At 41.7% G+C, this 27,968-nt stretch overlaps 1 protein-coding gene and 1 long non-coding RNA gene across 2 annotated transcripts in view; both read right to left on the reverse strand.

Moving 5' to 3' along the window:
* COL2A1 (collagen type II alpha 1 chain) overlaps positions 1-1,972 on the reverse strand; it is a gene marked incomplete at its 5' end in the record, with an annotated part of 87,056 nt that extends 85,084 nt beyond the window's left edge. Inside the window, one exon of the mRNA XM_081321374.1 lies at positions 1,879-1,972. Within this exon, the coding sequence (XP_081177500.1) occupies positions 1,879-1,972 (94 nt within the window). The remainder of the gene's footprint in view (positions 1-1,878) is intronic.
* The window catches only part of LOC308664294, a 359,871-nt gene that overhangs the window by 320,296 nt on the left and 11,607 nt on the right, over positions 1-27,968 (reverse strand). The gene's annotated exons all lie outside the window — the stretch shown is intronic.

Below are 27,968 nucleotides of genomic sequence, written 5' to 3' on the forward strand. Positions count from 1 at the left end.
AACAACAATTAAATGGTATTTTCTGATGAACACTTTGCTTCTCCAGCATGTTTCTGAATCTCCAAGCCATCATCCTTTCAATGATGTGACAAAAGATGCAAAACCTAGAAAGTCTACACTTACCACTCTGCAGACCAGCTGATTAATAGGAGAAAGAGCACCTGGTTACAACTGGGAATTACAAATCATCTCCCAAGATTCAGAGTTTTTCCAGGCTACTTTCAGCATGCAATTGCCTTGCTTGGTTCACTGAAAGCTTGTGCCTCTAAATAAAGTGTGTTATTCAGAAAAAGTGCCACTCCTGACTCCTGAAGTTTTTTTGCCACCATAGACTGGCACAGTTTTCCTATACTGTTCTTCACTTGTAGCCCTCCCATATTTTCATAAGGGATCGTGGTTTTTTTGTTAGAAGCAGAGAATAGAATAGCAATACCTTTTGATCAGTAGGGATAAGCACCTAGGTCAATTCCCCTTTTTTGAACCACCCTGAGGCAAGGGCTCTTTCTCTTACCAACTCAGAAGACTCAACTGCAGAGATTATAGCATATTAATAAAAAAAAAAGAACTTGACTCCTTTTCTTTGGGATTTTGCACTGGGAAAAAGCAAAGCCTGAGATCAGGAGCAAAAAAAAAAAAGGAAATTCCACCTCACCTCACTTTCATGATATAATCCCCACAACTGATTTACAGTCTGGAGAATTATGGAGGAAAGGGTGGAATTCAAACAGAAAAGAAAAAAACACTCTGCCCCAAATACAGGTTTCTACCTATTCAAGTTTCCCTCTTCCACTTTTGAATAATACTGCAAACAACAAAAGCTCTCCCAGTGAGCGGCAGAAAAGAGAGATAACCTGCCTTTGATTTTGTAATGATTAGAAGGGAAAGTTGATAAAAGTTTTGGGGAGAAGAAGGGGTGGGTGGGATTGGGATGGTTATACACAATTCCCTAATATACAGGAAGGAAGGATTCCCACGCCCTCTGTGTGTGTGTGTGTGTGTGTGTGTGTGTGTGTGTGTGTGTGTTGAAGAGTGAGAGTAGAACAAATGGACTGATGTGCCTCTGGAATGTTTTGTACCCCTCAGGTGGCCTCTTTTGAGTTGGGGAAATTTTTCCTTCTACTCCCTCAGCTACCAAAAAAAAAATCTGCTATCAAATTCCCCAGGAACTCCATCTGCACCTTACTCCGCATCCTTAACTGAACTAGGGGAGGGACATTTTATGCATAAAGATCTTTCTTTGTGATTCCCCCCCACACACAAAATCTTCCTGCTATGTTCTCTTTTGTCCGAATCCCTCCTATGAGAGCCCCTGTACAAATCAGTTCAGTTAACTCTTTCATTCCGCCAAGAGGTTGGAGGGGTCATTTATCCTGTGCGAGTTGAGAATATGACTTTTTTTTTTACCACACCGTTTTCTTTTCTGGAGATCTTTAGATGAAGGCATATAACAATTTAATCACTTATAATAATAATAATAATAATAACCTTATCCCCAGCTCACCCCACTCACTGCCGGAAGGCCCAGAGAAGAAATGGTACAGCGCTTGAATCAGATTGTGCTAAGTGCAGCTCTTGTTTTTGAGTAGCCAAGCATTACAAAGAACAGATTGGGATTTCAGACTAATTGTGAGGATGCAACAGCATCTCTCTGCAGCAGGAAAGAATTTGAGGAGCCAAAAGAAGAGAAACGAGAAGGAGATGGAGGGAGACTAACTCAAAGGAGGAAGTTTAATTGTACAAACCCACAAGTGATTTTTTTTAAAAAAAGTTTGCTTGTTCTCCTGATTTTTTCCCCCCTCCCCTAATTTATACTTCCCCAACCTCTTGCTTTTCACCTGCTTTCTGGAGAAGAAAAAGAGGAAGAAAGGTATAACTTACGTATATCCTCATTCTGACAATGGACAAGTGCTAATAAAATTACTTGAGTAGCTGCCAGGAGCACTAGAGTCCTTGAATCCACAAAGCTGAACATGTCTAAATGTTAGACATGCAGGACCTTTGCGTGGATGAGAAAGGAGGAGGAGGAGGAGATGGTGATGGTGGTGGTAGCAGTAGTTCCCCCAGTGGCTACCGAGCCTTCATGCACCCGATCCTCCGTTGTCTTTAACAAACAGCAAGAGAATCCAAAAGTAGCAAAGGCCCAGCAGAAACCCGGCTAACTGCCCAGGGCTCTGGGCTGAAGCACCGCGGCTGATGCTCCCCTCTGCCTTCTAGCAGCCCGTGTATATGCCCAGGTCTCAGACCTCCCCTGCCCCCCAGCTGAGCTGTAACCTGAGCTTTCAGCCTTGTCCCCGAGACCCCTCCTCCTGATCGATCTTCTCAAGTGCAACTCCTGCAGCCAAAAACGGGTGGCAACCAGACGAGAGGGAGGGGTCGCGTTGCCCTCTTTCCTCTCCAGCCCCCGCTCTATACGTAGATACTCATACCACCACCACCACCCCCCCTCCCGCTTCGGCGGCTGGCAGACCTCGTATGAATGAATCTCCATCATCACCACCACCCCCGTCCATCTCTCGCCCTCCAAGAAGCAGCCTTGGCAGAAGAAGAGCGCGCGCCGAGCGGCCGACCTGGGAATCTGGCTGGAGCGCAGCGGCTCAGCTAAGAGAGGCAGAAGGCAAAGAACTTCGGCGTCGCCGTGACTTCCCTTCCTCCAGAGTCTCCCGCTTTCTTGCATCCGATTTTTCTACAGATCGGAAATTGAGACTTGACTACTTGACTTGATCCAGATTCTTAAAGCTTGCCTGTACAAAAACACGCGCAGGATCAGTCCGGTCTGGACGGAGAGCGCTTTGCCCTCCCACCTGTCGCCTGACTGTTAGGCCCATGGCCTTTTTCCTTTTGGCATTGGGAAAATGCAGTTGCTTCAAAACAGTTTCTTCCTTGTACTCAACAGATTGGAAACTAGAACTAATCTGGATTGATTAATAGTAGTGTTAATATTCTCTTTCCCAAGACCCGTCCATCACGTCCCCTTTTCTCCCCCCCCCCTCTCAAAACGCTTCAACATCACTTCTTCCCTGGCCTGCTAGATATTTCCCGTTGAAATCCTCCGTTCACGAATGGTTTCCCAGCTTGGTCCAAGAAATCTCCGCGTTTCTTTCCCCCCCCTACGGTCACCCTTTCCGCCGCTTTAACGTGAAGGACAGTGGGGGGGGGGGCATTTGGCAATAGAGCATTTATGACCCAGATCAACTCTGAATTAACGCTGGGGAAATGGCTCGGGAAGGTGGTCTGAGTTTTGACTACCTCACAGCGATGGATAAGGTGGTTGAGTGGCGCTGCCTGAACTGAGTGGGCGCAAACAACCAAATAGGCAGAATCCTGCCCCCTCCCCCACCCCTTTCCCCCTGCCCCAATTTCATTCAATTTCTCCCTTTGTGCTGCCACCACTAGATGTTCTTGGGAAATTATAATATGCTAATTGGGTCTACCAGTACCTTCCCCCTTTGTGATGTATTTCCTATCCTACTCATACACAGACAGCACAGAAGTCCCGCGCCTGCCAGGGCCTACACCTCTTCTTCAAAGCAACACAGGTGCGTCAACCGTGCTTCCCACACACAGCACAGAAGTCCCACGCCTGCCAGGGCTGACACCTCTTCTTCAAAGCAACACAGGTGCGTCAACCGTGCTTCCCTCAAAGAGCACAGAAGTCCTGTGCCTGCCAGGGCTGACACCTCTTCTTCAAAGCAACACAGGTGCGTCAACCGTGCTTCCCACACACAGCACAGAAGTCCCACGCCTGCCAGGGCCTACACCTCTTCTTCAAAGCAACACAGGTGCGTCAACCGTGCTTCCCTCAAAGAGCACAGAAGTCCTGTGCCTGCCAGGGCTGACACCTCTTCTTCAAAGCGACACAGGTGCGTCAACCGTGCTTCCCACAAATAGCACAGAAGTCCCGCGCCTGTCAGAGCCTACACCTCTTCTTCTAGGCAACACAGGTGCATCAGCTGTGTTTCCCACCACCAGCACACAAACCCTAAATCTGCATCAGCCGACACCTCAACACTACATTGCAGGGCCATCTTATGCACTTCCTACGAACGTCATAGGGACCCCGAGCCTGCAAAGGCCTGCTCCTCAACATCACAAGGCAGCTGTGCCTATTGTCAATGTTCCCGTAAATGCCACGAATGAACAACAGTTTAATCGACAGCCAGCACAAGCCATAGGGACCGCGCCACAACAGAACGCTCCCGCAACATCTTTCTATCCTGGAATACCTCAACTTCATACCCAAGGAGTACCACAGGTCTCCCTGGAATCAAGGAATGAGAGATTAGACCAGCTTGACTATGCTACACTTGTGACTCGTCGAGACCTCATCACTGCTAACCTATCAAAGTTCGATGATCGTCCAGAGAACTACAGATCTTGGAGATCAACCTTCAGACTCGTTATTGCTGATCTCCACCTTACCACCAAGGAGGAACTCGATCTACTTATAAAGTGGCTAGGGCCAGAATCTACAGCCATTATTGCAAGAGTGAGATCAGCGTACCCTGACTCTCCAGAGACAAGTCTCGCCTATGCGTGGGCTCGACTTGAACAAGCCTTCGGCAGCCCAGAAGCAATACAGAATGCTATGTTACAAAGACTATACAACTTTCCGAACATAAGCAATAAAGACAATCGAAAGCTCCAGGAACTAAGTGATCTCCTCACAGAGATAGAATCGGCAAAAGCAGACCCGCTTCTACCTGGTCTAGCCTTCCTAGACACCTCCTATGGCTTCATTCCAGTGGTGTCAAAACTGCCATACGGCCTGCAGGAGAGATGGACACAACAAGGATCAGAATACAAAGAACACTATGGTGTCCTCTATCCCCCATTTTCATTTTTTTGCAGTTTCATCCATCAACAAGCCTGGAGGAAAAATGATCCCAGCTTCAACCACTCTGCACCCAATGTGGCCGCTCCATCCAGACATACCTGGACAAGAAACAATCACAGTTTCAACCACCCTCAATCCAGTGTGCCTGCTCCATCATCATCATCATCATCATCATCATCATCAAGGTATGATAATAACACAGCTAAACACAGTGACGCACATAGAGCTGTGTTTACAAGAAAGACGGACATCTCGCCTCCTGTACCATCTCCTCCTAAATGGAGGGATTCAGGTGGTGACATCTCACATTCTGCACCATTTCCTCCTCAATGGAGTGATTCAGGTGGTGGGAATGATGATCCTAATCGTCAGTGTCCTATTCACAAAAAACCACACCCTCTCAGGAAATGTCGTCAGCTTAGAGCAATGACTGTACAAGAGCGGAAAGAGGTCCTCCAAAAACTTTGAATATGCTACAGGTGCTGTGCCTCATATGACCATTTTGCTAAAAATTGTAAAGCCTTCATCAAGTGCACAGAATGTGGCAGCGACAACCACGATACGGCTATGCATCCTGCTCCACTTCTAGGCAATACACAGCAAACACCTGTATCCAACCCTGCTTCAAATTATGGCGGGGAGCAGCATGGTGGGGAGCATCAAAGTCACGCTCCAGTCACACACGTCTCATCTTAACTCCGATCTTCAAGTTAGAGACCTTGTTCTGTTCAACGTCCAATGAGCTCAAGACTCGAAAGACACCAAAACTTTCACCAGACCATCGCAGAACCTGTCCTGCTTTTGCCTCTTGAAGACTGAACTCGTTTTCCTTCCTGAATCCTGCCTTCTAGAAGAAAAGTGCCTTCAACCTGATCCAGACTATTGAAGCCTGAAAAGGCAATTGTTATTATTGCAATATATATGCATGTTCTTTTATATCTTTCAGGTCTTGAACGCAACAAGCAAAACCTCAGCCTAGAATGGCAGTTCTTATTATTGCACTATATATGCATGTTTATTTTATATATCTCAGGTTTTATGTCCTATATGGACACATGTTTACTTCTTATATCTCTCAGGTTTTATGCCTCATATATCATGTTTATTTTTTGTATATCTCTCAAGTTTACATTTATATGTATGCATGTTTAATTTTTATATCTCTCAGTTTTATGTCTATTTCTCAGATTTATTACTTATATTTCTTAGGTGTTTTCTGACAACAACAAACCACAAACGTGTATTTGCATTTGCATAACTACCGTTATGGGCTTTATATGGTGGTATTATGAAATACCAGACGGGGAGTGTGCTGCCACCACGTGGCTGTTCTTGGGAAATTATAATATGCTAATTGGGTCTACCAGTACCTTCCCCCTTTGTGATGTATTTCCTATCCTGCTCATGATGCTGTACTAGGATCCACCCCTTCTGGGTTGGACTTCCTCCTTCTCCTTGTTCCCTTGTGTTCCATCCTCCATTGTAACATCTGAACACAAGCCATGCGGACAGTAATCCTGTTACTGTCTTTCGACCTTAAAGTACCGTCCAGACTTCACCTGACCACACCTTCTCTGCTGTAACCTTCTACATGCAAAATAAAGGTATTTCAGATGAACCAGGTGCTTTATGAGTTCACTGTCTGGAAAGGGCCATTAAATGTGACTAAATTTGCTTAAACAGACCAGCAAGTGTCTTAACAAGGAATTAAATTCACGATACAATGTGCCTGCAACAGAACACCCTTCCTGACCCCTTTTCCCTTTCGGAGCGGTATGAGAAATTTACCGGCTAATGAGCGCGACCCCCTACCCACCCCATGTCCCCACCGCACACGACAATACTCACTATCCCAACCCTTCCCGTCCTCTTCCCATTGACTGCATCGCCATTTCCCGGGAGAGAAAAGATGGTCAAAGGTAAATGTCACTGCTGGTGCCCGATATCTCTCTTGAGAGAAAAAGTCGGCTGCGAAGGCCGGGCGTCAGCTTCCTCAACACTAAGTCCCACTAAATGTAGGAAGACTTAAAAGTTTCGGCAGCAGCCCAGAAGCCCCTTTGGTGGACAGCCGCCTTCCCCAGCAATAAGTATTGTGTAGTGGGTTCTGGACCGCATGGAAGACAAAAAATAAGGGTCTCTCCCGTGTCCCGGCTGAAGAGAGCCAGGCTTCGGACATGTACCCAGATTGATCTCCAGCGGATGTAAGGTAGTAAAAAGAGTGCAGGCGCCCGGTGGGCAGAGGGCGGAGCTGCTGGCTTTGGCGGGACAGACTGTGCCCATCTGCGTGCGCAGCTGAACTAGCCTGACTCTGCTTCTCCGGCGCACGTGGCTGAAGCTTGGCGCCCAGAGAGAGGATGAATGGCAGAGAGTTTGAGCGGTGTTTCGTTAGGAGCGTTTTGCTTGGCAGATGATTGGCGTGGGGGGGGGAGGAGTTTCCAACTGGGGGAAATTTCCAAACAGGGAGGGAAATAGGAAAGAAGCAAGACTAGACAACCCCAACAGAGAACCTAGTGCAGCCTATCCGGACGACCAGCTAGGTGGCAGCAAGGTTTTGTGTCTTTGGGCTTCTTCGGAATAATCATTCCGAAGTTGTAGTTGAGAATAACAGAGTTGGAAGGGACCTTGGAGGTCATCTAGTCCAACCCCCTGATCAGGCAGGAAACCCTACACCATTTCAGACAAATGGCTGTCCAGTCTCTTCTTAAAAACTTCCAGTGTTGGAGCATTCACCGCTTCTGGAGGCAGGTTGTTCCACTGATTTAATTGTTCTAACAGGAAGTTTCTCCTTAGTTCTAGGTTGCTTCTCTCCTTGATTAGTTTCCATCTGTTGCTTCTTGTCCTGCCTTCGGGCGCTTTGGAGAATAGCTTCACTCCCTCTTCTTTGTGGCAGCCCCTGAGATATTGGAACACTGCTATCATGTCACCCCTCGCCCTTCTCTTCGTTAAACTAGACATACCCAATTCCAGCATCTGCTCCTTATATGTTTTAGCCTCCAGTACCCTAATCATCTTTGTTGCTCTTCTCTGTACTCTTTGTCTCAGCATCTTTTTTACATCGTGGTGACCAGAACTGGATACAGTATTCCAAGTGTGGCCTTACCAAGGCATTGTAAAGTAGTATTAACACACTTCATGTCCAGATCCGGTATCTTAATGCTAAGTCCAAAATACAAGCTTTCTGCCTCAAGTTTGAGAACGATGAAATAATCTAGTTGCGGTGCAGTTTTACTCAGAGGTAGTTTGGTGTTGTGTTTAGTTTGCGCAATTTTATTTTTACCAATTAAAATAGTGCATTTTCTCTTAAATTATAAAAAAAACTATAAAATAAGCCTGGAAGGATATTTTATTTTGGAATGAGAGTTTGTGCACATGGAAGGAATGTAGTTCAGTGGGAAAGCCTGCAGAGAAAGTAACGGTCAAGTCCAGGCACCTCCTAATTTCAACTGGTCCAAAATGCAGCAACATACACAGTAACGGGGGCCTCTAGGTGTGTCCATGTCGCACCTTTGTTATGTAGCTGCAGCGGCTTCCAGTTTCATTCAGGGTGCTAGTCATCACCTTTAAATGGCACAGGGCCAGGTTATCTGCACAATTACCTTTCCCGAAGGACATCTACCCATCCTACCTGAACAGATAGGTTGGGCAAGCTCTACCTAGACCTTTCCCCCAAGCATTGTCATCTAAATTGGGCAGATCTTCTACCCCAGGGGTAGGCAACCTCGGCTCTTTTATGACTCATGGACTTCAACTCCCAGAATTCCTTCTGGGAGTTGAAGTCCATGAGTCATAAAAGAGCCGAGGTTGCCTATCCCTGTTCTATCCTTTCATAAAGCTTTGGAGATCTGGCTTTTCTCCCAAGCACTGGGATAAGACTGGATAGTTCCACATTATGAATTTGACTTGGTGCCAGATCTTTGTTGTTTTTAATGTTTTTATCTATTTAGTTTTATAGTTTTATATGATTTTCTATTTGTTTCAACATTTGATTGGGAGATGCCCAGAGTTGGCAGAAATCCTCCAACTCCTTCTTTGATGCATCAGTCTTCTAGTTATGTGACTGAACCTTTTTTCAAGCCAGACACAAAACAGTTCTATATACTCTCCAACACATCCTTTTTTAATAGAACAGCAGTTAGGTGAACAAAGTTCAATCCTTTGCCCTCACCAGATGCTTTTTGGCCAACAACTGAAAAACTAGTATTCCCCTGTATTTCTCTGTAAAGAAGCAGCTGCCTTTGGAACTGATCATATGCGAATGGGAAAGTGGAGATTACATTTTTCTTCTCTGCCATTTCCTCCCCAAGCAGAAGCCGGGCTCCAGAGTGCATAATGGACACAAAATCACGTGATTTATGAATTAAAGCTCCAAAGCAGAATTCTACTAATTCAAAGGCATTGTTCCTGAAACTTAAATTCACAAAACATCAATACATGGATCTTTGTAGCTTGGAGATAATTATTTTATTTATTTTGTATCCTACCTTTTATTATTTTTACAAATAATTCAAGATGGTGAACATAACCAAGACCTCTATTTCTTCCTCCTATTTTCTGCATAACAGCAACCTTGTGAGGTCTATTGGGCTGAGAGAGAGTGGCTGGCCTAAAGTCACCCAGCTGGACAAAGTGATCCTAGAGACAAAGAACAAAATGAAAGGGCCTGAGAAAAAAGTTGCAAATGCAAACCTATCAGAGCAGACAAAACATTTAAAGAAGTTACATTAATTTCTTCATTTACACAAAGTAGTCTAAATGCATACCACATTTTATTAATAAATATTTTTAAAAGTAATTATTTATAATGCTTTTATGTAACAATTGTCTTATATTTATTATTTTATTGGAACGTTGTACAATGGCATTTTCCATGAGATGGACAGTCATATGAATTTGATTTAACAAATAATATTCTTTTTCATTATAATTATCATTAGAGTTTACAAATACAAAGATAAAAGACTAATACAAGAAATATAAGAAAAACGTAAAAAAATAAAGAGAAAAGAAGTACAAATAAAGATAAAAATTAAAAGAAATGAACATATATAAAAGATGACTCCAGACAAATATAAACTTCAATACCTTGACACCTTCCCTAATATTTCCATACCAAAAACTTTCAAACGTGTCTTATGAACGTTGCCACAAGACAAAAAAAAAGTCGATCGTGTAATTTTGATGCTTGTTAATGCATCAGGGATTTCTTTGAAGAAGGCTCCCAACTTTTCAATGCTCATGAAAAGCCACAGTGTGTGCTTGCAGCAAATATGGCCACAGCGTGGTATGAACCTTCCCACCAAAATAACTCACAGTCTTGGTTGTAAAAAGAGCCAGTGAGCTTTGCCCTTGTTTGGCCATGAATGCTGAAATTATGCCCCATCAATTAACCAATGGCAGAGATGCCTCATCTTTTAATTCGGAACTGTATGAATTCTGCTCACCCCACTGGATTTAAACAGGGAAGCTATTCCACTGAGGCTTGGAAGTAACTCAGTGCTCGCTGAATGCAACAGTAGATTTTAATAATACATGTGTGTGTGTGTCGTTTGTGAATCCTATTTTTATCTCTCTTTTTTTCCAACCTGTCATTAAGACAAGCCTACTTTAAATGCCCTCTGTGTTTTCTTGCAGTGAGGTGACAGATACGTGATGGTACTGCACAAAGCATTCCAGTTTTTACTGATTCCTACTTTCGCCATCTAAACAAGGCAGAGTAATGATGGAATGGAACAGAGGCACAAGCGGGGAGGTCAACTTTGGATTGCACAAGTGCAGATATCCATTAGAGGTCAGGTCAGAAAACGAACCCTTCACTATCAGATAGCAACAGCCCTTTAGCCCAACCTTTCTTAACCTGGTAACGTTTAGACTGGCTGGAGACAAATTACTTATTATGATAGAGATAGCTTTCTAAACTCTTGATAGGCTTTTACTGGTTTCAGTTCCTTGCCACAGGAAATAAACAAAGGAAAGCAAAAAAAGGAAAGGGTTTCATTTTGTCATTCCTTCATTCCCCAAATTTGCCCTGAGAAGACAGTTCAGATTGTTGGTGTCCAAATGGGTATTATGATGTAAGAGACACAAGTGGAGTGAAATAACAAAAATAGCCTAAATTCAAAAGCTTCTCATTTGCAGTCTATGAAGTGGTTGGCACTGGTTGTGTATTTTTTTTTACAAGTAACAATCTGCCAGTGCTGAGAGCATATTAGAGCTCACTTCACATCTGAGCCACATGATTCCGCATCATGTTTAGTGCCATTTTACTGGGTTCTGCTTTGGTTTTTAGCTAAGCGGCTTTGATTTCAGAATACTGCTTTTCTAGTAAGCAAAGTTTAATTGAATTGGAATTAGTTTCCTTTTCAAATGATGCATTTCAGATTTCAGCATGAATATAAAAAAAAAGATACGCATGTGCAATTTAGTATGGAATGTATGAAATGCTAGTACATTTTAAATCAGACGTTACTGACAATCTAAACCGGAAAGAATTCAAATAGGGTGCAAATATCAAACTAATTTGCAAATCTGTTCATTGTGATATATATCCAGACCTCTTTTTAAAGATTTAAAGAGCCTTTAACTCTTATTTATCATTTTTGCATTCTTCAACATTTGTTTTTTAAATGTGTACTTTATGCTCATTTCCTATCTTATCTATGAACTTAGATTCACAGCCTGTGGGTCAAGAACCTTGAAGCGGATTCATGCTTGAACTCAGACTGGCAGCCCAAGCTGGGAACCCCTGTGATTGACTGATAAACACACAGAGTAGTCCTTGACTTACAACAGTTCATTTAGTGACTGTTCAAAGTTACAACGGCTCTGAACAATGTAACATGACCATTTTTCCCACTTACAGCCATTGCAGCATCCCCATGTTCATGTGATCAAAATTCTGACACTTGGCCAACTGACTCATATTTGTGACCCTTGCAGTATCCCAGCGTCCTGTGGTCCCCTTTTGCGACCTTCTGACAAGCAAAGTCAATGGGGGAAGCCAGATTCACTTGACAACCATGATACTAACTTAACAACTACAGTGATTCATTTAACAACTGTGTCAAGAAAGCTCGTAAAATGGGGCAAAATTCACTTAACAAATGTTTCACTTAGCAACAAAAAAGTTGGGCTCAGTTGTGATTGTAAATCGAGGACAGCCTGTACTTTATCTAAATGTTGTAGATGGGGCTTCCACTTGATGTCTTCATGCTGTTCTAAACGCACTAAAGCAAACCAGGCCATTTCCCCCCTTATTGTTTATTTGTCAGCTCGGGCTGTTAATTTCTGTCTTCCTGGCCAACATATTATAGCTTCAATGCAGGAATTTTTGGCCCAGGTGCACAGGGTTGATTTATGCCAGAAGAAATATCTGTTCATCACTAATAATTAAAAGCACAGAGTTAGGAAAAAGATGTTGAAGAATATCACAACTGACACAGAAGCCCAGGTGCACACCTGTTGGATTTTTCAGAGCCTCCCCCCCCATGACAGGAGACTGCAAGATTCAACCTGCTTGATTTAAGATATGACTCTCAACCAAGTAAATATATTGTAGTTGATGCCTCCTCTAGGGCTTTTCAACCTTTTCACCCATTGTACCACTTTTAGGATATGGCAACATCTGAATACTACCAGTCGCCTAGCAAGGTGTCAAAAACTTGATGACCCAAAAATAAAAAAGGAAAAAAGGGATGAAGTACAGGTAGTCCTCGACTTACAACAGTTTGCTTAGTGACTGATCGAAGTTACAATGGCACTGAAAAAGTGCCCCCCGAGCCACAGCCGAGCAAGACACCTGCCTGCCTGCCTGGCGTCGCTCTTCCTCCTGTCCGAGGTTTTCATTGTTGTGAGCATTTCTGTTGAGGATTGGCAGTGGGGGTGGGGTGGGGGGTGTTTGGTTTTTATTCCCCCCATCTGCTGGATGGTTACAGCAGGCTTTGGTCACTTCATATGACCCTGGGAGACTGTGACCATCATAAATATGAATCAGTTGCCAAGCATCTGAATGTAAATCACAAGACCCTGGAGATGCTGCAACATTCCAGCTGATCAGCGCTTTTTCTGGGCTCAGTAGAAGCGCCAGGATCAGTGCCGAGCTCCAGCTGGAGCCTGCAGCTCCAGCCATCTCTCGCTCAGGCTTGTGCGGTGCTGCCATTCCCCTGTCCCACTACCACTTTTCTAGGATGGTCGCGTACCACCTGCCAGGTGCCAATGTACTACAGGTAGTACCCGTACCACTGGTTGAAAAGCCCTGATTTAGCTGATCAATTGACTAAATGTCTGTATTAGCAAACTCTTCACAATCCAGTTTTGAGGTATAGAAGACAACATCATGGGAAAGTGGGAATGACATTTAATTTTGACTAGAGTTTTCTTTTCTTTTTCTCTGTGGAACATCTCCCAGTTATTTAATGACCGTTCATGCAATAGAGACGTACAGTGAAAAACAAAAATCGGAAAAAAATCTTAGTGTCTAAACAGCTGTATGCTGTTTAAAATGATTACCACTGATACATTGATTTAGTGGTTTCTGCAGTATGAAATATTTTTAAGTACTGGTTTAGTTTTTAGAATTTTATTTATTGTCTTATTATTAAACTGCTTGTATCCAGCTACTGGCCTACTTAGGATGGTTAAGGAAAGCGGGCTAAATAATTCTAATTTCAAAGAATTGATGTGCTATTGATATGGTAAAATCTTGTGTGCATTCAAGTATGGGCATGCATATATTCGACCATCCCTTTAGTGGAATATGTATCTCAGTGCATACTTGACACTGACTAACAGACATGTGTAACAGACATGTGTATATTTTCATACGTGTACCAGGATAGTGATAGTTTCTAGGTAACTAGTTTATTGAATAAGAACAGCAATCCTTTCCTTTGTTCAAATATTACAATAGTGGTCATTGTCTAATTAGTTTGCTAGCAATGTCGCAATGCTTGAATGCTCCCAGAAAAAGTATTATTCCCTCATCGTGGCTTTTGGTAGAGAGGGGAATATGCAGTAAATGGGATGAACATTGTTAACTGGATAGTTAAATAGGGCAGTATGGTTCTGAATGCCAGTCTTTTTAGCAGGAAAAAGAAGGTATTGCCCTAACTGGACATTGATGGAGCTGAAATGTTGGACTTCATAAACATATGAAGTTATGTGAGAACATAAATAGATTGTATGTATGCATGTGTGTGCACGGTATCCTTATGTTGTAATATTATTAAATAATTAAAAAGTTTTTCCATTATAAAAAAGGAATAATCTTAGTTAACAACAAAGCTTTTTTCTGAAAGCTTTAATGGTTTTCCGCATTAAATCCATATATTTGACTCTGATATATTTAAATGATCTTCAAGCATCTGTCTTGCTTCCTCCTAAAATTTAATACTACTGCTGCTGTTCTCTGTTGCTTGACAGAGGGAGACAAACCTTTCTTCAGAATCTTACAGTTTGAAAATTCCAAAAGTCTTCTCTCTCTGTCTAAGTGTCTGTCTTTCTGTCTTTGTCTCTCTTTGTTTGTGTGACTTGTGTTCATTCATTCATTCATTCCCTTACTTATTTGGAAATGGGGAGGTAGTGGGGGAAAATTGGCTTGCTTCCCAAAACTAATAGTTGATGGCATTATATGAAATCTTCTCAGATCATCAAATACCTCCTCAGCCTTGACATCAAAGGCTTGTGCAGGCCCTGCAGATAATTGAAATTGATGTGAAATTGTCACATCTAAAGTACAATACGTTTCAAAGGAGTAGCCATTTTTTTGCCATAATAATAAGAGCAGGAAAGGGCCTTGAGACTTAGTTCATTAAATCTAATAATTTATAATTTTTTTTCTCATAGATGCATTACTACAACATCCTTCAGATGAAGCAGAGCCCTCTAGTGGCTGAAATCCTACATACATTAAAATCTTTGTAGGAGTAATAAATGGAGCACTGCAAATTTGAAGAAAGAGATAGGTGCCCATATAACTCATGTCTACAGCTCCTTAAATTAAATGCTAAGCGTACAACAATAATGAGGACAAATGTGGTATTGTCTCAGTGATGGCTGAATGATGTGGAAGATGCTTTACGTCATCAGAAGGGAAGATGTAATCTATAATTGACTTATGGCCATTCATTTAACAATCTTTCAAAGTTATGACAGTGCTAAACAAAGGTGACTTACAATCAGTTCCTTGCACTTGCAACCACTGCAGTGTTCCTGCAATCAAAATTTGGGTATTTGGCAACTGGCATGTATTTATGATCCTTGTACCGTGATTTGCTATTTATAACCCTCCCAGGGGGACTTCCAACAAAGTCAACTTTTTGACTTTGCCACAGTCTTTCTATTTCTATTTGTAAGTCTTTGTATTTTGTTATCTTCTCCAGTTCTTTCTCATCTATTCTGCTGTCTCCAGGCTCTGCCATGTCCACTACCCAGACTTTTTTGTCTTTCTTATCAACAATTGTTAAGTCCGGGGTGTTATGTTGCAAGTGCTTGTCTGTTTGAATTCTGAAGTCCCAGAGCAGTTTAACTTTTATCATTTTCTATGACTTTCTCTATTTTATGATCCCACCAGTTCTTGCTTACAGGCAAATGATATTTCTTGCAGATCTTCCAATGCACCTTCGTTGCTACTTTGTCATGCCGCTGTTTGTAGTCAGTCTGTGTGATCTTCTTCCAGCAGCTTACCAGGTGGTCTACTGTTTCTTCAGCTTCTTTGCATAGGCGGCACTTACTGTCTGTTGCTGTCTTCTCAATTTTGACTTTGTATGCATTTGTCCTTAAGGCTTGATCTTGTGCAGCCGGAATTAGTCTCTCGGTCTCTTTCTTCAACTTTCCTGCTTTTAGCCATTGCCAGGTCTTGTTATTATCTGCTTTCCCAGCTATTTTTTTAATGTACTGGCCATGTAGTGCTTTGTCTTCCCATGCTTCTATTCTGTTCTTCATTTGGTCTTTCTTGTATGCCAGTTTGGTCTCTCCAGTAGTCAGTAAGCCTTCCTGATATACTAATTTCAGTGCATCTTCATCATTGTCCTTCAGATATTCTTCCAAAGCCATTTCTTCTTCTTCAACCATCTGATGTACTTGCAGCATTCCACGTCCACCTATTTGCCTTGGTAGATAGAGTCTGTCAATGTCACTGTGTGGATGAAGAGCATGATTCATTGTCATTATTTTTCTGGTCTTCCTATCCATTGCTTTTAGTTCTGCTTGAGTCCAGTCCGCTATTCCAACTGTGTATCTAATGACTGGAATTGCCCAGGTGTTGATTCACAGTATTTCCTCCATTGAGTTTGGACTTTAAGATCTTCTTCACTCTCTTGATGTATTTACCTCTAATCTTTTTCTTGACTTCAGTGTGCTTGATGTTGTCAGCTTGAAGGATACCCAAGTATTTGTAGTAATCTTCCTCATCCAGACTTTTAATGTTATTTTCGTGGGGCATCTTTATTCCTTCAGTTTTCCCTATTTTTCCTTGTTTGAGAGTAAGTGTGGCACATTTGTCCAAGCCAAACTCCATTGCAATATCTTGGCTATATTATTATTATTATTATTATTATTATTATTATTATTATTATTATTATTATTATTATTATTATTATTATTATTATTATTATTATTATTATTATATTTGATATCATCATCATTATCATCATCATCATCATTTCAGTAAAGAAGGAGAAGAAAAGATAAAGAAGCTTAGTTATATAGAGAAGTGGCTGTTGTCCTCTTGCTGCTTCAGTACCAGGCAAACATCTGGATAACTAATCCAGATTGGGAACGTGCAACTAATAGACATCCACGTCGCTGTTTATTTAAGAAAAATTAGTAAAAGAAAGCATTGCAAGCCGGATTTGGAATTTGATACTGTGATAATGGAAGAAATGACATCAAGCAGGGTTTATCACAATGGCATCATCTACTTCAATACGATGCCCCTCCCTTTTATGTGGGGGAAAAAAAGAGGAGGGAAGAATTGACTTGGTAATTCCTGGTCCACTGTTGGTCCCTAGGGGTCATTGGTGCTCTCTGAACTTGTTCATTTTCTTGCAGTCATTTCACGACCTAAACTAGATGTTACCTAGTTTGGGTAAATGAAACCTCTGCAAGACAACAACCAAGCTCAGAGAGCACCAAGGACCCTTCATTTCAAGCCTGAGCTACAAATATTCCCCTTTATTGTTACCATTGGCCCTCTTGGGTAACTGAGATTTCAGGATTGCAAAATCTTCTAAGCAATAGATAACCATCATGAGATGGTGGTTGAGTCAGTTGGCAGCTTATCTCATAAATGGCATATCAGTCCCGGTAGTAAGAAAAAGCATTACAAAGCATTAAAAAAGTCTTTCTGTCTAAATTAACTGCCTATAAAAGAGGGTGAGAAATTCCAAGATATTGTATCTACTCCCAGATGAGCATTTTTTCCCCCCTTCCATTCAGTCATGTCTGATTCCCAGAGACTGCCAGGGCAAGTCCCTGCATTTTTCTTGGCAAAATTTTTCAGAAGTGGTTTGGCATTGCATCCTACCTAGGGAAGTGATACAGTGACTGGACTAAGGTCACCCAGCTGGCTTCACACCCAAGGTGGGAGTAGATTCATGGCCTCCCAATTTCTAGCCCGAGGCCTTAACCACTGCACCAAACTGTCTCTCCAAGCGAGCATTAAGAAAGAAGCATATCAATTTACTTTTTTTTTTATTTTTATCCTCAAGTGAAATCTCTAAAATTCTTGCTTCTTGCTTGGCTGTGTTGGGTTCAAAAAAATGCATCAGTTGATCGCCTGCCAATATGCTCCTCCCGTCCTTGAATCATCTCCCAGAGTAATTGTCCTAACATTTATGAATCAGTAGATACAGAAACATTATTTACAACCCTCTTTTTCTGTCAGGTATATTAAATTTTAATATGGTCAGGGGATTGCATCGGTGTTGATTTCTGGAAACTGCCTGGACCAGCCCTTGCAGTTTTCTTGGCCAGGGTTTTCAGAAATGGTTTCGCCTTGTCTCCTTCTCAGGGCTGAGAGGGAGGGACTGGCTCAAAGACACTCAGGACTAAAATTCTCTCCTGGTTTCTAGCCTGGTGCCTTAACTACTACGGTTCAAACTAGCTCTTACAATTATAAGGTACTAATTATAAAATTTCACTGCATTTAGCATCTTGCCAGCCAAGCAATACATAAACATTTAGTAAATAAATCAGTAATTTCCCACAGAAATAATCATCAATATAATTTTTAATTATTTTCTCTCCTTTCTTTCTACCAGCATATCTTGGTGCATCCAATACTCATTTTACAACTTATTTTAAATTATTCCTCCATACAAATAATAAATCTACTTTCCTTGAACTTTTCACAACTTACAGTTTCCCCTGGTAACTGCATCCAATTGTATGATGCACTTTTCAAGGTAGAGGAAGATGACCCTGTACAAATGTGCTGGTCCCAAATATTTTGCTTCTTCAGGCAAAATCCAATACAGCTATGCCCCTTCCAGTTTAGCTGGGTTACTTAAATATCAGATTGGAATAAGCTTTCCTTTCCTTGACCCTAGCTGAGAACACCCAGGAATACATACTTTCTAATATATGCAGTTTTGTTCTCCATTTTGTCAGAGCTCTCTGTTACAGAGTCACTTCATTCTGCCTAATAAAAGGACCTGGGCTGATAGTTGACATGAAGTCATTCCAACTTAATAGTACCTTTTCAGGTAATTGTGTTTAGCACTGGAGGCTCCCTTTTTGATAGTCACAGAAGCTGCTTGAAAAGGGTCCTCATCATGTCTTCCACCAAGAGATTTAGTAGCTGAGGGAGGCGGGGGGGGGGAGAGAATCCTTCATTTTGTAGACATTACAAAACATCATGTAGAGACAATCAGTTGCCATAAAGTAAAGTGATAATATAAGGTAGCTGATGCTTCTTTGTGGGTGTTATGTGTCTGTATACACAAACGTTACAGACACTGACAAGACAGACAGATATATCGTAGGTGTGTTTGTATGTGTGTGTGTGTCCATGCCATTCATGAGTCCAGAGATGGATACCCAGAGCTGAAGACTATCTATCTATCTGCCTGTGGAACTCCGGACCGCCCCCGACCTTCTTTCGTTTCGCCGGACCTAAAAACTTGGTTATTTGATTTATCTGGCCTGGACTGAGGGGTTTTAATTTTTAAACTTTTAAATTTTTAAACTTTGGGCTACTAATTGTTATTTAATTTTATTTTAATTCTATTTTAACTCTTATTTTGTCTTTTAACTTTGCCCTGTAAACCGCCCTGAGTCCTTCGGGAATAGGGCGGTATATAAAACTAAATAAATAAATAAATAAATCTATGGAACCTTTCCAGAATGAAGTTTGACTGCTGTTTCCTTTCATCCCCAGTCCAGTCCAGGCCTGAGAGATGACAGTAGGCCTCTGTTGATTTCACCTTCATATATAAGCAAATGTCTAGGCTAACTGACTGCTTTGAGTGTTCTGGCAAGGTGCCACAATTTCTCTATCCTACTTCTGAATGATAAAGTTGCTTTGGAAGAGTGTGTAAAGCAGGCTCAAGGCTCAAGCAAGGAGAAAATACTGATAAGTTGATTACTGGATCCCAATAAAATAAGACTTGGAATTCTTATCTTAGTTATTCAAAGGAAGAAAAGATCAAGCTGATATTTGGAATGAACAGAAGGTGTTTACTGTCTCTGTGCTACTATTTAAGAATAAAGTTGCCAGCTGTTCAGCTGGCCTCCTGCAATCGTCCCTTTAAGAAAGGTAAAACATGCAAAAATTAGAAATTATTCACATGGTGGACCAAGACAAGTTGTCAGATTGGACCAAATCGCTTCCCATTGTGTTCCTATTTCTTTGCCTGGAATAACAGTTTCATTGTTATTCAAAATATGCAACTACCTTGAGACACTTCCTACTCTGCTAACCCTCACTACCCCCACAGGGACCTTTTTGAAGAGGTCTCAAAGCAAGATATTGTGAGATGGCCATGATCAGTCAGACGAGATATTGGGTCTAAGAAAAAAGCACATTGGAGAGAACATGCAAGCATAGCAGATGATCCCTCTCTTAGCTTCACATGATGAGTTTTCGTGGGACATTCCTACTCCAATGACATTGCAGGTGTAAAAGAACCAACCAGGAGCTGGGTGTGGGAGTTACAGGTAGTCCTCAACTTATAACAGTTCACTTAGTGACTGTTTGAAGTTACAACATCACTGAAAAAAGGGACTTATGATTGTACATCACACTTACAACCATTGCAGCAACCCCATGGTCAGGTGATTTATATTCTGGTGTTTGACAACTGACTCACATTTATGACGGTTGCAGTGTCCTGGGGTCATGTGATCAACTTTTACGACCTTCTAACAAGCGAAGTCCTTGGGGGAAGCCAGATTCACTTAACAACTGGGTTACTAACTTAATAACTGCAGTGATTCACTTAACAACTGTAGCAAGAAAGGCTGTAAAATGGGGCAAAACTCACTTAACAAATGTCTCACTTAGCAACAGAAACGTTGGGCTCGGTTGTGATCCTACATGGAGGTCTACATATAATGTCTCTCCTTTATTCAAGATTCTGCTGCTTAATTTTGTTGAATAAACAGATCCTGCCTAAAACTCCTGCAGCGAGTTTTAATTGCCTGGTCACTGAGATCTCACATGGGTGCTCCATGTTACACGAAGGGAACACCAGGGGAAAACAGCTGCCAAGAGCTGCCAGAAAAGATTCGTTCCAAACTCTGGTTTCCCAAACTCACATTTCTCAAATATGTGAGAAAGAAAAACATTCCGGACTATCTATAACTGGACGGCATTTTCCCCATATATTGAATTACCTTTCCTTAAATCTTAATTTGTTTGATGCACAGACTGTTAATATTTAAAAGATATAAATACTGCACTGTACTAGGCTGCATCTGAAACCTCCTCTACTACTTTCTTCCCTATGTAGCCGGATCACTTGTGCTATTCGAACCCACTTACACTTGCAGAAGACTGGGATAAATATTGAGCGCTATATGGATGATGTTCCACTGATGTTCCAAGAAGCATATACTGTAGCTCTCTATGCACAATTCTTCCGCCACCAATGAAGCAAAGTATTTGTCGTGCTTCCTTTCTTCTGTACAAATAGTCCTCAACTTTACAACAATTTGTTTAGCAACTTGTCAAAATTACAACGGCACTGAAAAAGTGACCTACTTTTTTTCCCCCTCTCACAATTACAATAGGACACAGCATCTCAACAGTCTTGTGACCAGAATTTCAGTGCTCGTCAAACGGCATGGATTTATGTCAGTTGCTGTATCTCATGGTCATGTGATAACTGAGGAGTCCTTGGTGTTTTCTGAGCTTGGTTGTTTTCTTGCAGACGTTTCATTAACCAAACTAGGTAACCTCATCAGTTCTAGACATCATGTGATAACTAATTGTGACCTTCCCAATCAGCTTTCAACAAGCAAAGTCAATGGGGAAGCTGGATTCGGAATGGGACAACTGGATGATACACAAAACAACTGCAGTGATTCACTTAATAGCCATGGCAAAAAAAGAGTTTATAAAATTGAGAGTGACTCTCTTAACAACGATCTTGCTTAGCAATGGAAATTCTGGTCTCACTTGTGGTTGTAAGTTGAGGACTCTCTTTATTGGAAATATTGGAGTTCTACTGGAGAGTCAGGCATACGAGTGCCTATTCTCCTTTGCCTGTTTTTCACAGACCTTTGTTTAAAGCCACCACAATGTCTTGCCCTTCTCCTCCCACCCACCCCTCAGGAAAAATATCTACAATACAAATATATCTTTATTTGATTGAGAGGTGGACCAGCCAAGGTGGTTCAGGTGGCAATTAAACTTTTCCTCAAGTGCAAAAACTGTCTCCTCTCCCCTGCTGTCTTTTTGAGAAATGCAAGTCAAAAATGACATTGCAAACTAACCTCAGACTTTCCCAAAAATATTTCCTCTGGCCTAATGGGCAGGTATGAAAAATGTCTGGCAGAAAGGTTGGTTGTCAGAGAAAGCAAGGATTTAAGGAAAGCATCTCAAAACACCAGAGCATTCCACAGCTCTGCAAATAGGTTTTCTTAGCCACTCGTTTCTCCCAAAAAAATCTCCTTCCAATACGTCTTCAGCAGCAGCATGGAATGTGCTTTGGAATTAACAAAGCGTTCTCACTCCTGAGCAAGAAGCATGAAATGAGGCAATGAAAATGAGAAATATCCTTTGGCATTTCTCCTGAAACATACCTCTTTCTCTGGGTCTTATTGCTGAAAACCAAAAATTCAATTTCCTGGTAGCCTGTTGCTCCATTACTACAATCCAGAACTCATGTATTTGTTTAGAGTGAGCCATTCTTCATAAATACATCAGTTTATTGACACCATCATGCATGACAAACAGTTTGCAAACACTCCAAAAATATTTAATTAAAACATGAATATGTTATGTTACATATTGAGCTATTGATATTTTTAAAAAGTGATACCTGTTTAGAAAGCCTTCGGAGCTATGTTAACTTGCAAATGGATGGAATGTTTTTTGGAGTCTAATTTGTTATGACTGATTTACAATATATGGGCAACATATGATAGCCTTCTCCAAGAAAATAGGAGGAAGATGGAGTATTAAATAGATATGTTTGCTGCTTTGAGTTATTTTTCAAAATAATAAAGGAGGGATATAAATAAATAAATAAATTTATCCATTCATTGTAGATCATAAATACTGGTTTTCACACACACACACACACACACACACACACACACACACACACACACACACATGCACACACATTTATTGTCATTTCCCCTGCAGCCTAGAGTGACATCTTATGGAATACAACCTCCATATTATAAAATAAAAAATGCCGTATGAGAAAGACATAACAAGTGTGGAAGCAAAAGGAGAAGGATAACTGAGGGCATACAAAATAAAGAAAAAGAATTTCGTATTTGGTTAAAGAAAAACTCTAAATGGCTACACTAGTCCTGTGGAATACATTGTCGAACTCTTTGTAAAACCACCAAAGCGGTGACTCTGAAGGCCTTTAATAAACCTTGTAGTACCTCATCAAGATATTGTGGTTCTTTTGTCAGTTGCATCGATGGATGACTAATAGAAAGAAACTGCAAAGGTCACGTCATCAGCAAGAGGTGAAATTCTCTCTCTCTCTCTCTCTCTCTCTCTCTCTCTCTCTCTCTCTCTCTCTCTCTCTCTCTCTCTCTCTCTCCTCCCTCCCTCCCTCCCTCCCTCCCTCCCTCCCTCCAGTCTCCCAGTGAGGAAGCACCAAAATCCTGTATAGGGGCAATCACTGTTCTCATTTTCTTCTCCCATTTAGGTTTACTAGGACTAGGATCACTGTTAAGACTGCAACTTCTCAAGTTTCTCCTTAAAGGTTGTTGAGGTAAGGTTTAACCCCAGAGCAACTGAACAGCCATCACCTGCTTATTTTATCTTGAACAAGGGCCCTCTGGAGATTAAGGCACAGGATTCTGTATTACAGACTACGTGAATGAAAAATCCAGGAGAGATTGTAATATACAGTAAAACTAATGGAACAGGTTAGCATTTGTTGTTATTGTAGTTGTTATTATGTCTTTACCATAGTGCAGACTTTAAGAGATTACTATACAAGATGGTAAAAACCATTCTGGAAATCTTAGCCAACCTTAATGTCCAAGTTCGTTCTGCTTCTCTCTACCTGGTACTTGAGATTTCGCCTGGCATTTTCAATGCACCACTAAACACAATTATCACAATAATAATCATCTGAAATGTTTTTAACACCACAACCACCACCGTGGTAATCGATGATACTGAATACAACCTTCTGTCCCAGAGTTGCTTTTCCAAAAAGCAGCTGGACTTTCTTGGTTTTTCCCCCCTTGAAAACATTTCACTTCTTATCCAAGAAGCATCTTCAGTTCTCTGAAGAATTGAACTCTGAAACTGGAAAAAAAAACCAAGTCCAATTGTCTTTTGTAAAAGCATCTTTGGGACAACCATGACCTAGTATGATGATTGTGAATCTCCATACACACAACCTTCTGTACTTTTTGTACAGTTGCAGAAAACTGCAGAAGAGGCTTGGCAGAAGAATCGTTTAGGCTCTGTGCTACAGAACAAAGTTGAAGATACTGTATGTGATTGCAGTGAACTAGAGTAGACCTTCCATGAGCCGAGCTCGTGAAATGGTTTTGCAGGCTCTGCAAAAGGCATTAAAATGACATTTTCATGGCACGGCAGTGATGTGATATTTTGTTCATCTGGGAAAGAATGGCTCATTTCACTGTTTGCAGCATCATTTTCCAGCTTTAGATGTGTCATTTCTCCCTATACTTCCATCGTTTGGAGGCGAGCCAAGGATTTTGCTTTCTGAAATGGCTCTTTATTCTCAAACCTGCCTGGTTCTGAAAGACCCTTCAGAAAAAGGTTGCATTCCTTTCAGAGCAACAAATGAAATATTTCCCAGTTCCTTAGGCGGTGTCCGTGTATGCATCCCATATGTGCATCTACAGGGTGAGTGTGTGTGTGTAGGGGTGTCTTTTCCAGAGTTTCTGTGATTCTTCTACCCTCCCCATGCACTGTTGGCAGATTCTTTATTCCTTGCCCTATTTCTGAAATTATACAAATATAAGAAACTGTTAGACATAAATAAATTAAAATGAATCAAAGTCAAAATGTGTGCCAAAGGAAAGAAGCACATTTGTATTTCAAGAAAATTCATAAATGTGAGAAAATTGCCATTACGGGTAGTCCTCGGCTTATGACTACAACTGAGCCCAAAATTTGTTGTTAAGTGAAACATTTGTTAAGTAAATTTTGCCCCATTTTATGACATTTCTTGTCACATTTGTTAACTGGACTACTGTAGCTGTTAAGTTAGCAACACAATTGTTAAGGAATCTGGCTTCCCCATTGAGTTTGCTTGTCAGCAGGTTGCAAAAGGTTTTCACATGACCCTGGGACAGTGCAATCATCATAAATGTGAACCAGTTATCAAGCACCCAAATGTAAATCACGTGACCATGGGGATACTGCAAGGGCCTTAAGTCTGAAAAATGGTCAGAGGTCACTTTTTCCAGTGCTACTGTAACTTGGAAAGGTCACTAAATGAACTGTTGTAAGTCAAGGACTACCTGTATTTAAAGCACATAAATCTAATTTCCCTCCCTTCTAAGATCACAAAAAAACCCCAAACCCTATTTAATACAAGGCAAGTGCAATAGCAAATATGTGATCTGGCTTGAAGTGATTGGGGATGCAGACAGAAGGTAGCCAAGGAGAAATCTACCAATCTGTGCCTCATTTGACAAGATCTACTGCTTTGAGGCCTCTCTAAGTCAGGGCTTTTCAACCTTTTCACCCGTTGTACCACTTTTAGGATATGGCAACATCTGAGTACCACCAGTTGCCTAGCAAGGTGTCAAAAACTTGATGATCAAAAAGCCACAGCCGAGCAAGACACCTGCCTGCCTGCCCAGCGGCGCTCTTCCTCCTGTCAGGTTTTCATTGTTGTGAGCATTTCTGTTGAGGATTGGCAGCAGGATGTGTGTGTGTGTTTGGTTTTTATTCCCCCCCTCTGCTGGGTGATTGCAGCAGGTTTTGGTCACTTCACATGACCCTGGGACACTGTGACCATCATAAATATAAATCAGTTGCCAAGCATGTATTATATGTAAATAAGTTATTACTATTGTTAAATGTGTTAAAGTTATGAGGTAAGCCGTCTGACAGAAGAACACGCGGGAATTTTGACAGCTGTCAAAATTCCCCGGCAGAGCACAAGGGCAACCCGGTTGACAGCTCGCGGCTGTCAAAACAACGCGGAACCGCCCAGCCACGAGGAGAAAGAACTGTCAGAGGCGGCCGAGACGATTGGAGGAGAGAACCGCGGCGCGAAAAGACTAAACCCTGATTGGACCGGCCGGCCGGCTGCCAGCTATAAAAGCCGAGCCAGTTTGTACCTTTTGCCTTGCTCTAAATAAACCTCGTTAATGAGCCAGCTGTCACTGAGTGGTCCTTCAGCCACTTCAAAGCATCTGAATGTAAATCACAAGACCCTGGAGATGCTGCAACATTCCAGCTGATCGGCGCTTCTTCTGGGGTCAGAAGTACCAGGATCAGCGCCAAGCACCAGCTGGAGCCTGGCGCTGATCCAGGCGCTTCCACTGAGCCCTGACAGCCCTGAAGAAGCGCTGATCCTGGCGCTTCCGCTGAGCCCTGACAGCCCTGCAGCTCCAGCTGTCTCTCGCTCAGGCTTGTTCGGTGCTGCCACCAGTTCAGCTCATTCCCCTCCCCCGCTACCACTTTTCTAGGATGGTCTTGTACCACCTGCCAGGTGCCAATGTACCACAGGTGGTGCCCATACCACTGGTTGAAAAGCCCTGCTCTAAGTCACTTACTATTTTGAGATTCTCTGATTTTTACTGACAGATTTCAGTAGGTTACTGACCAATACAAAATTTTTCCAAGGGCTCATCCATACCTCCTGTTTGTTACAGGGCAATGACACCCTACTGTTAGGGAGGACATGAAGGTGAGCCATTGTCCTCTGTGTGTTTCTAGTTCAAAGCCTTCTTGAAGCTTAGGCACTGCAGCGCCTAAGGAACAGGAGGATGGGCAGCTTCACTCTGGCACTGCCACCTTCAGTTCTTCTGCCAGGACCTCCAAGACGAAGCCATGGGCACTTTCACTGTGGGGCTGCTCCACCCTTCTTCCCCTCAGTGAGAAACGTGAGGAGGAAAGGATAGAACAGGTCCTTATTCTTCCATGCTTCTCTTTCCATGGGTGACATTGGAGGCATGTTGGTGGGAAGGGAGAAGAAGTGACAGAGAACAGCTCCTTTGGTGCCAGTCCTCTGATCCCACAGGTCTTCTGCTGCCAGCCAATGATCCCCCAAGGGCCCTATCTTTCTCCTCTGTACCCCAATTCCAATGCAGACAGAACCTTATTCTGCTTTATTGCTGACCCAATGGGAAGTTGGGAGTGTAGCCAGATCTCCTTTAGGCTAGCAATGTTTTCTGCCAGTTCCTGATCTGAGTAATAGAAATTTAGCATTGCCCTATGGAAAAGCTCTTAGGCTCTTACCAACACAATCCTAGGAATGCTGATACAGGGAGTAAATCCTGTTATATTCAACAGGTTTCACTCTGTGTAAAGGTATTGCAACCTGCAAAGTTACGTTAGTCAAACAATACGTGACATAACCTTGATTTATCTTTCTTTTTTCCTTAGAAAACAAATAAGCATCTTCCTTCTCTTGCACTTACAGTGAAAAGCTAAACTGTTTGGGGGCTCTTAATCATTTAAATTAAAGATTAACAGGACAATCATAGAGATGGCAAGTGATTAGAGAGGATTAAACTCAGTGTTGGAGCTCAAATTATGCTCTTGAACTGGCAAGGCATTTAGTAGAGTAAAAAAAGGGAAGGTTTTTTTCCCCAAACATCATACAACTTTGTGTCATGTAACATTATGACTAATTTAGATTACTTTAAGGGTACTAAATAAAACCAGAGAAGATAATTCTATTAAGAGCTGCTAGTAATTAAGATTATAGTAAAGCCTCCAACTTTAGAAGCAGTATATCTCAAAACCAGCTATCACGGGAGCAGCTTTTCAGCCAGGCTTGTAGTTTTGCTCACTGTGCACGTATCTATTGAAACTATTTTTTTCCTTAATAAAAGTAATTAACTGTTATAAGCATAGCAGGACATTATATATCACATTAAACAGACATTCCAGAAATTGGTTGGCTGCTTTGGAAAATAGGATTCTGAGCAAAATGGCCTGATTTTTTTTTTAATATTACCTGGACACAGAGTCTCAAAATATTTTCTTGGATGCTTCACCAAATATTTTATTCAAATAATATTGGCAGCATACAGTTGTTTCTTGTAAAAGCAGACTGGAAAGGAGGCGATTTTAACTGGATGGCTTTTTTATGTTAAAAGTGTACTTTAATGCAATGCTTCCTTTCAACAAATTTCTCCAGACCAAAATAGAGAAACGTTAGAGAGACGATTACCTCTCTCTTTTTTTTTTAGAAAAACACACCCCTCCCTATAGAGCTAGAGTGTATGCATCTGTAGGTGGGATATGAAATAAGTGGGATATGGAAAATCAACTTTGCGGAAA

This window comes from Vipera berus, assembly GCF_964194415.1.
Source record: "Vipera berus genome assembly, chromosome: 2".
NCBI classification, from domain to species: Eukaryota; Metazoa; Chordata; class Lepidosauria; order Squamata; family Viperidae; genus Vipera; species Vipera berus.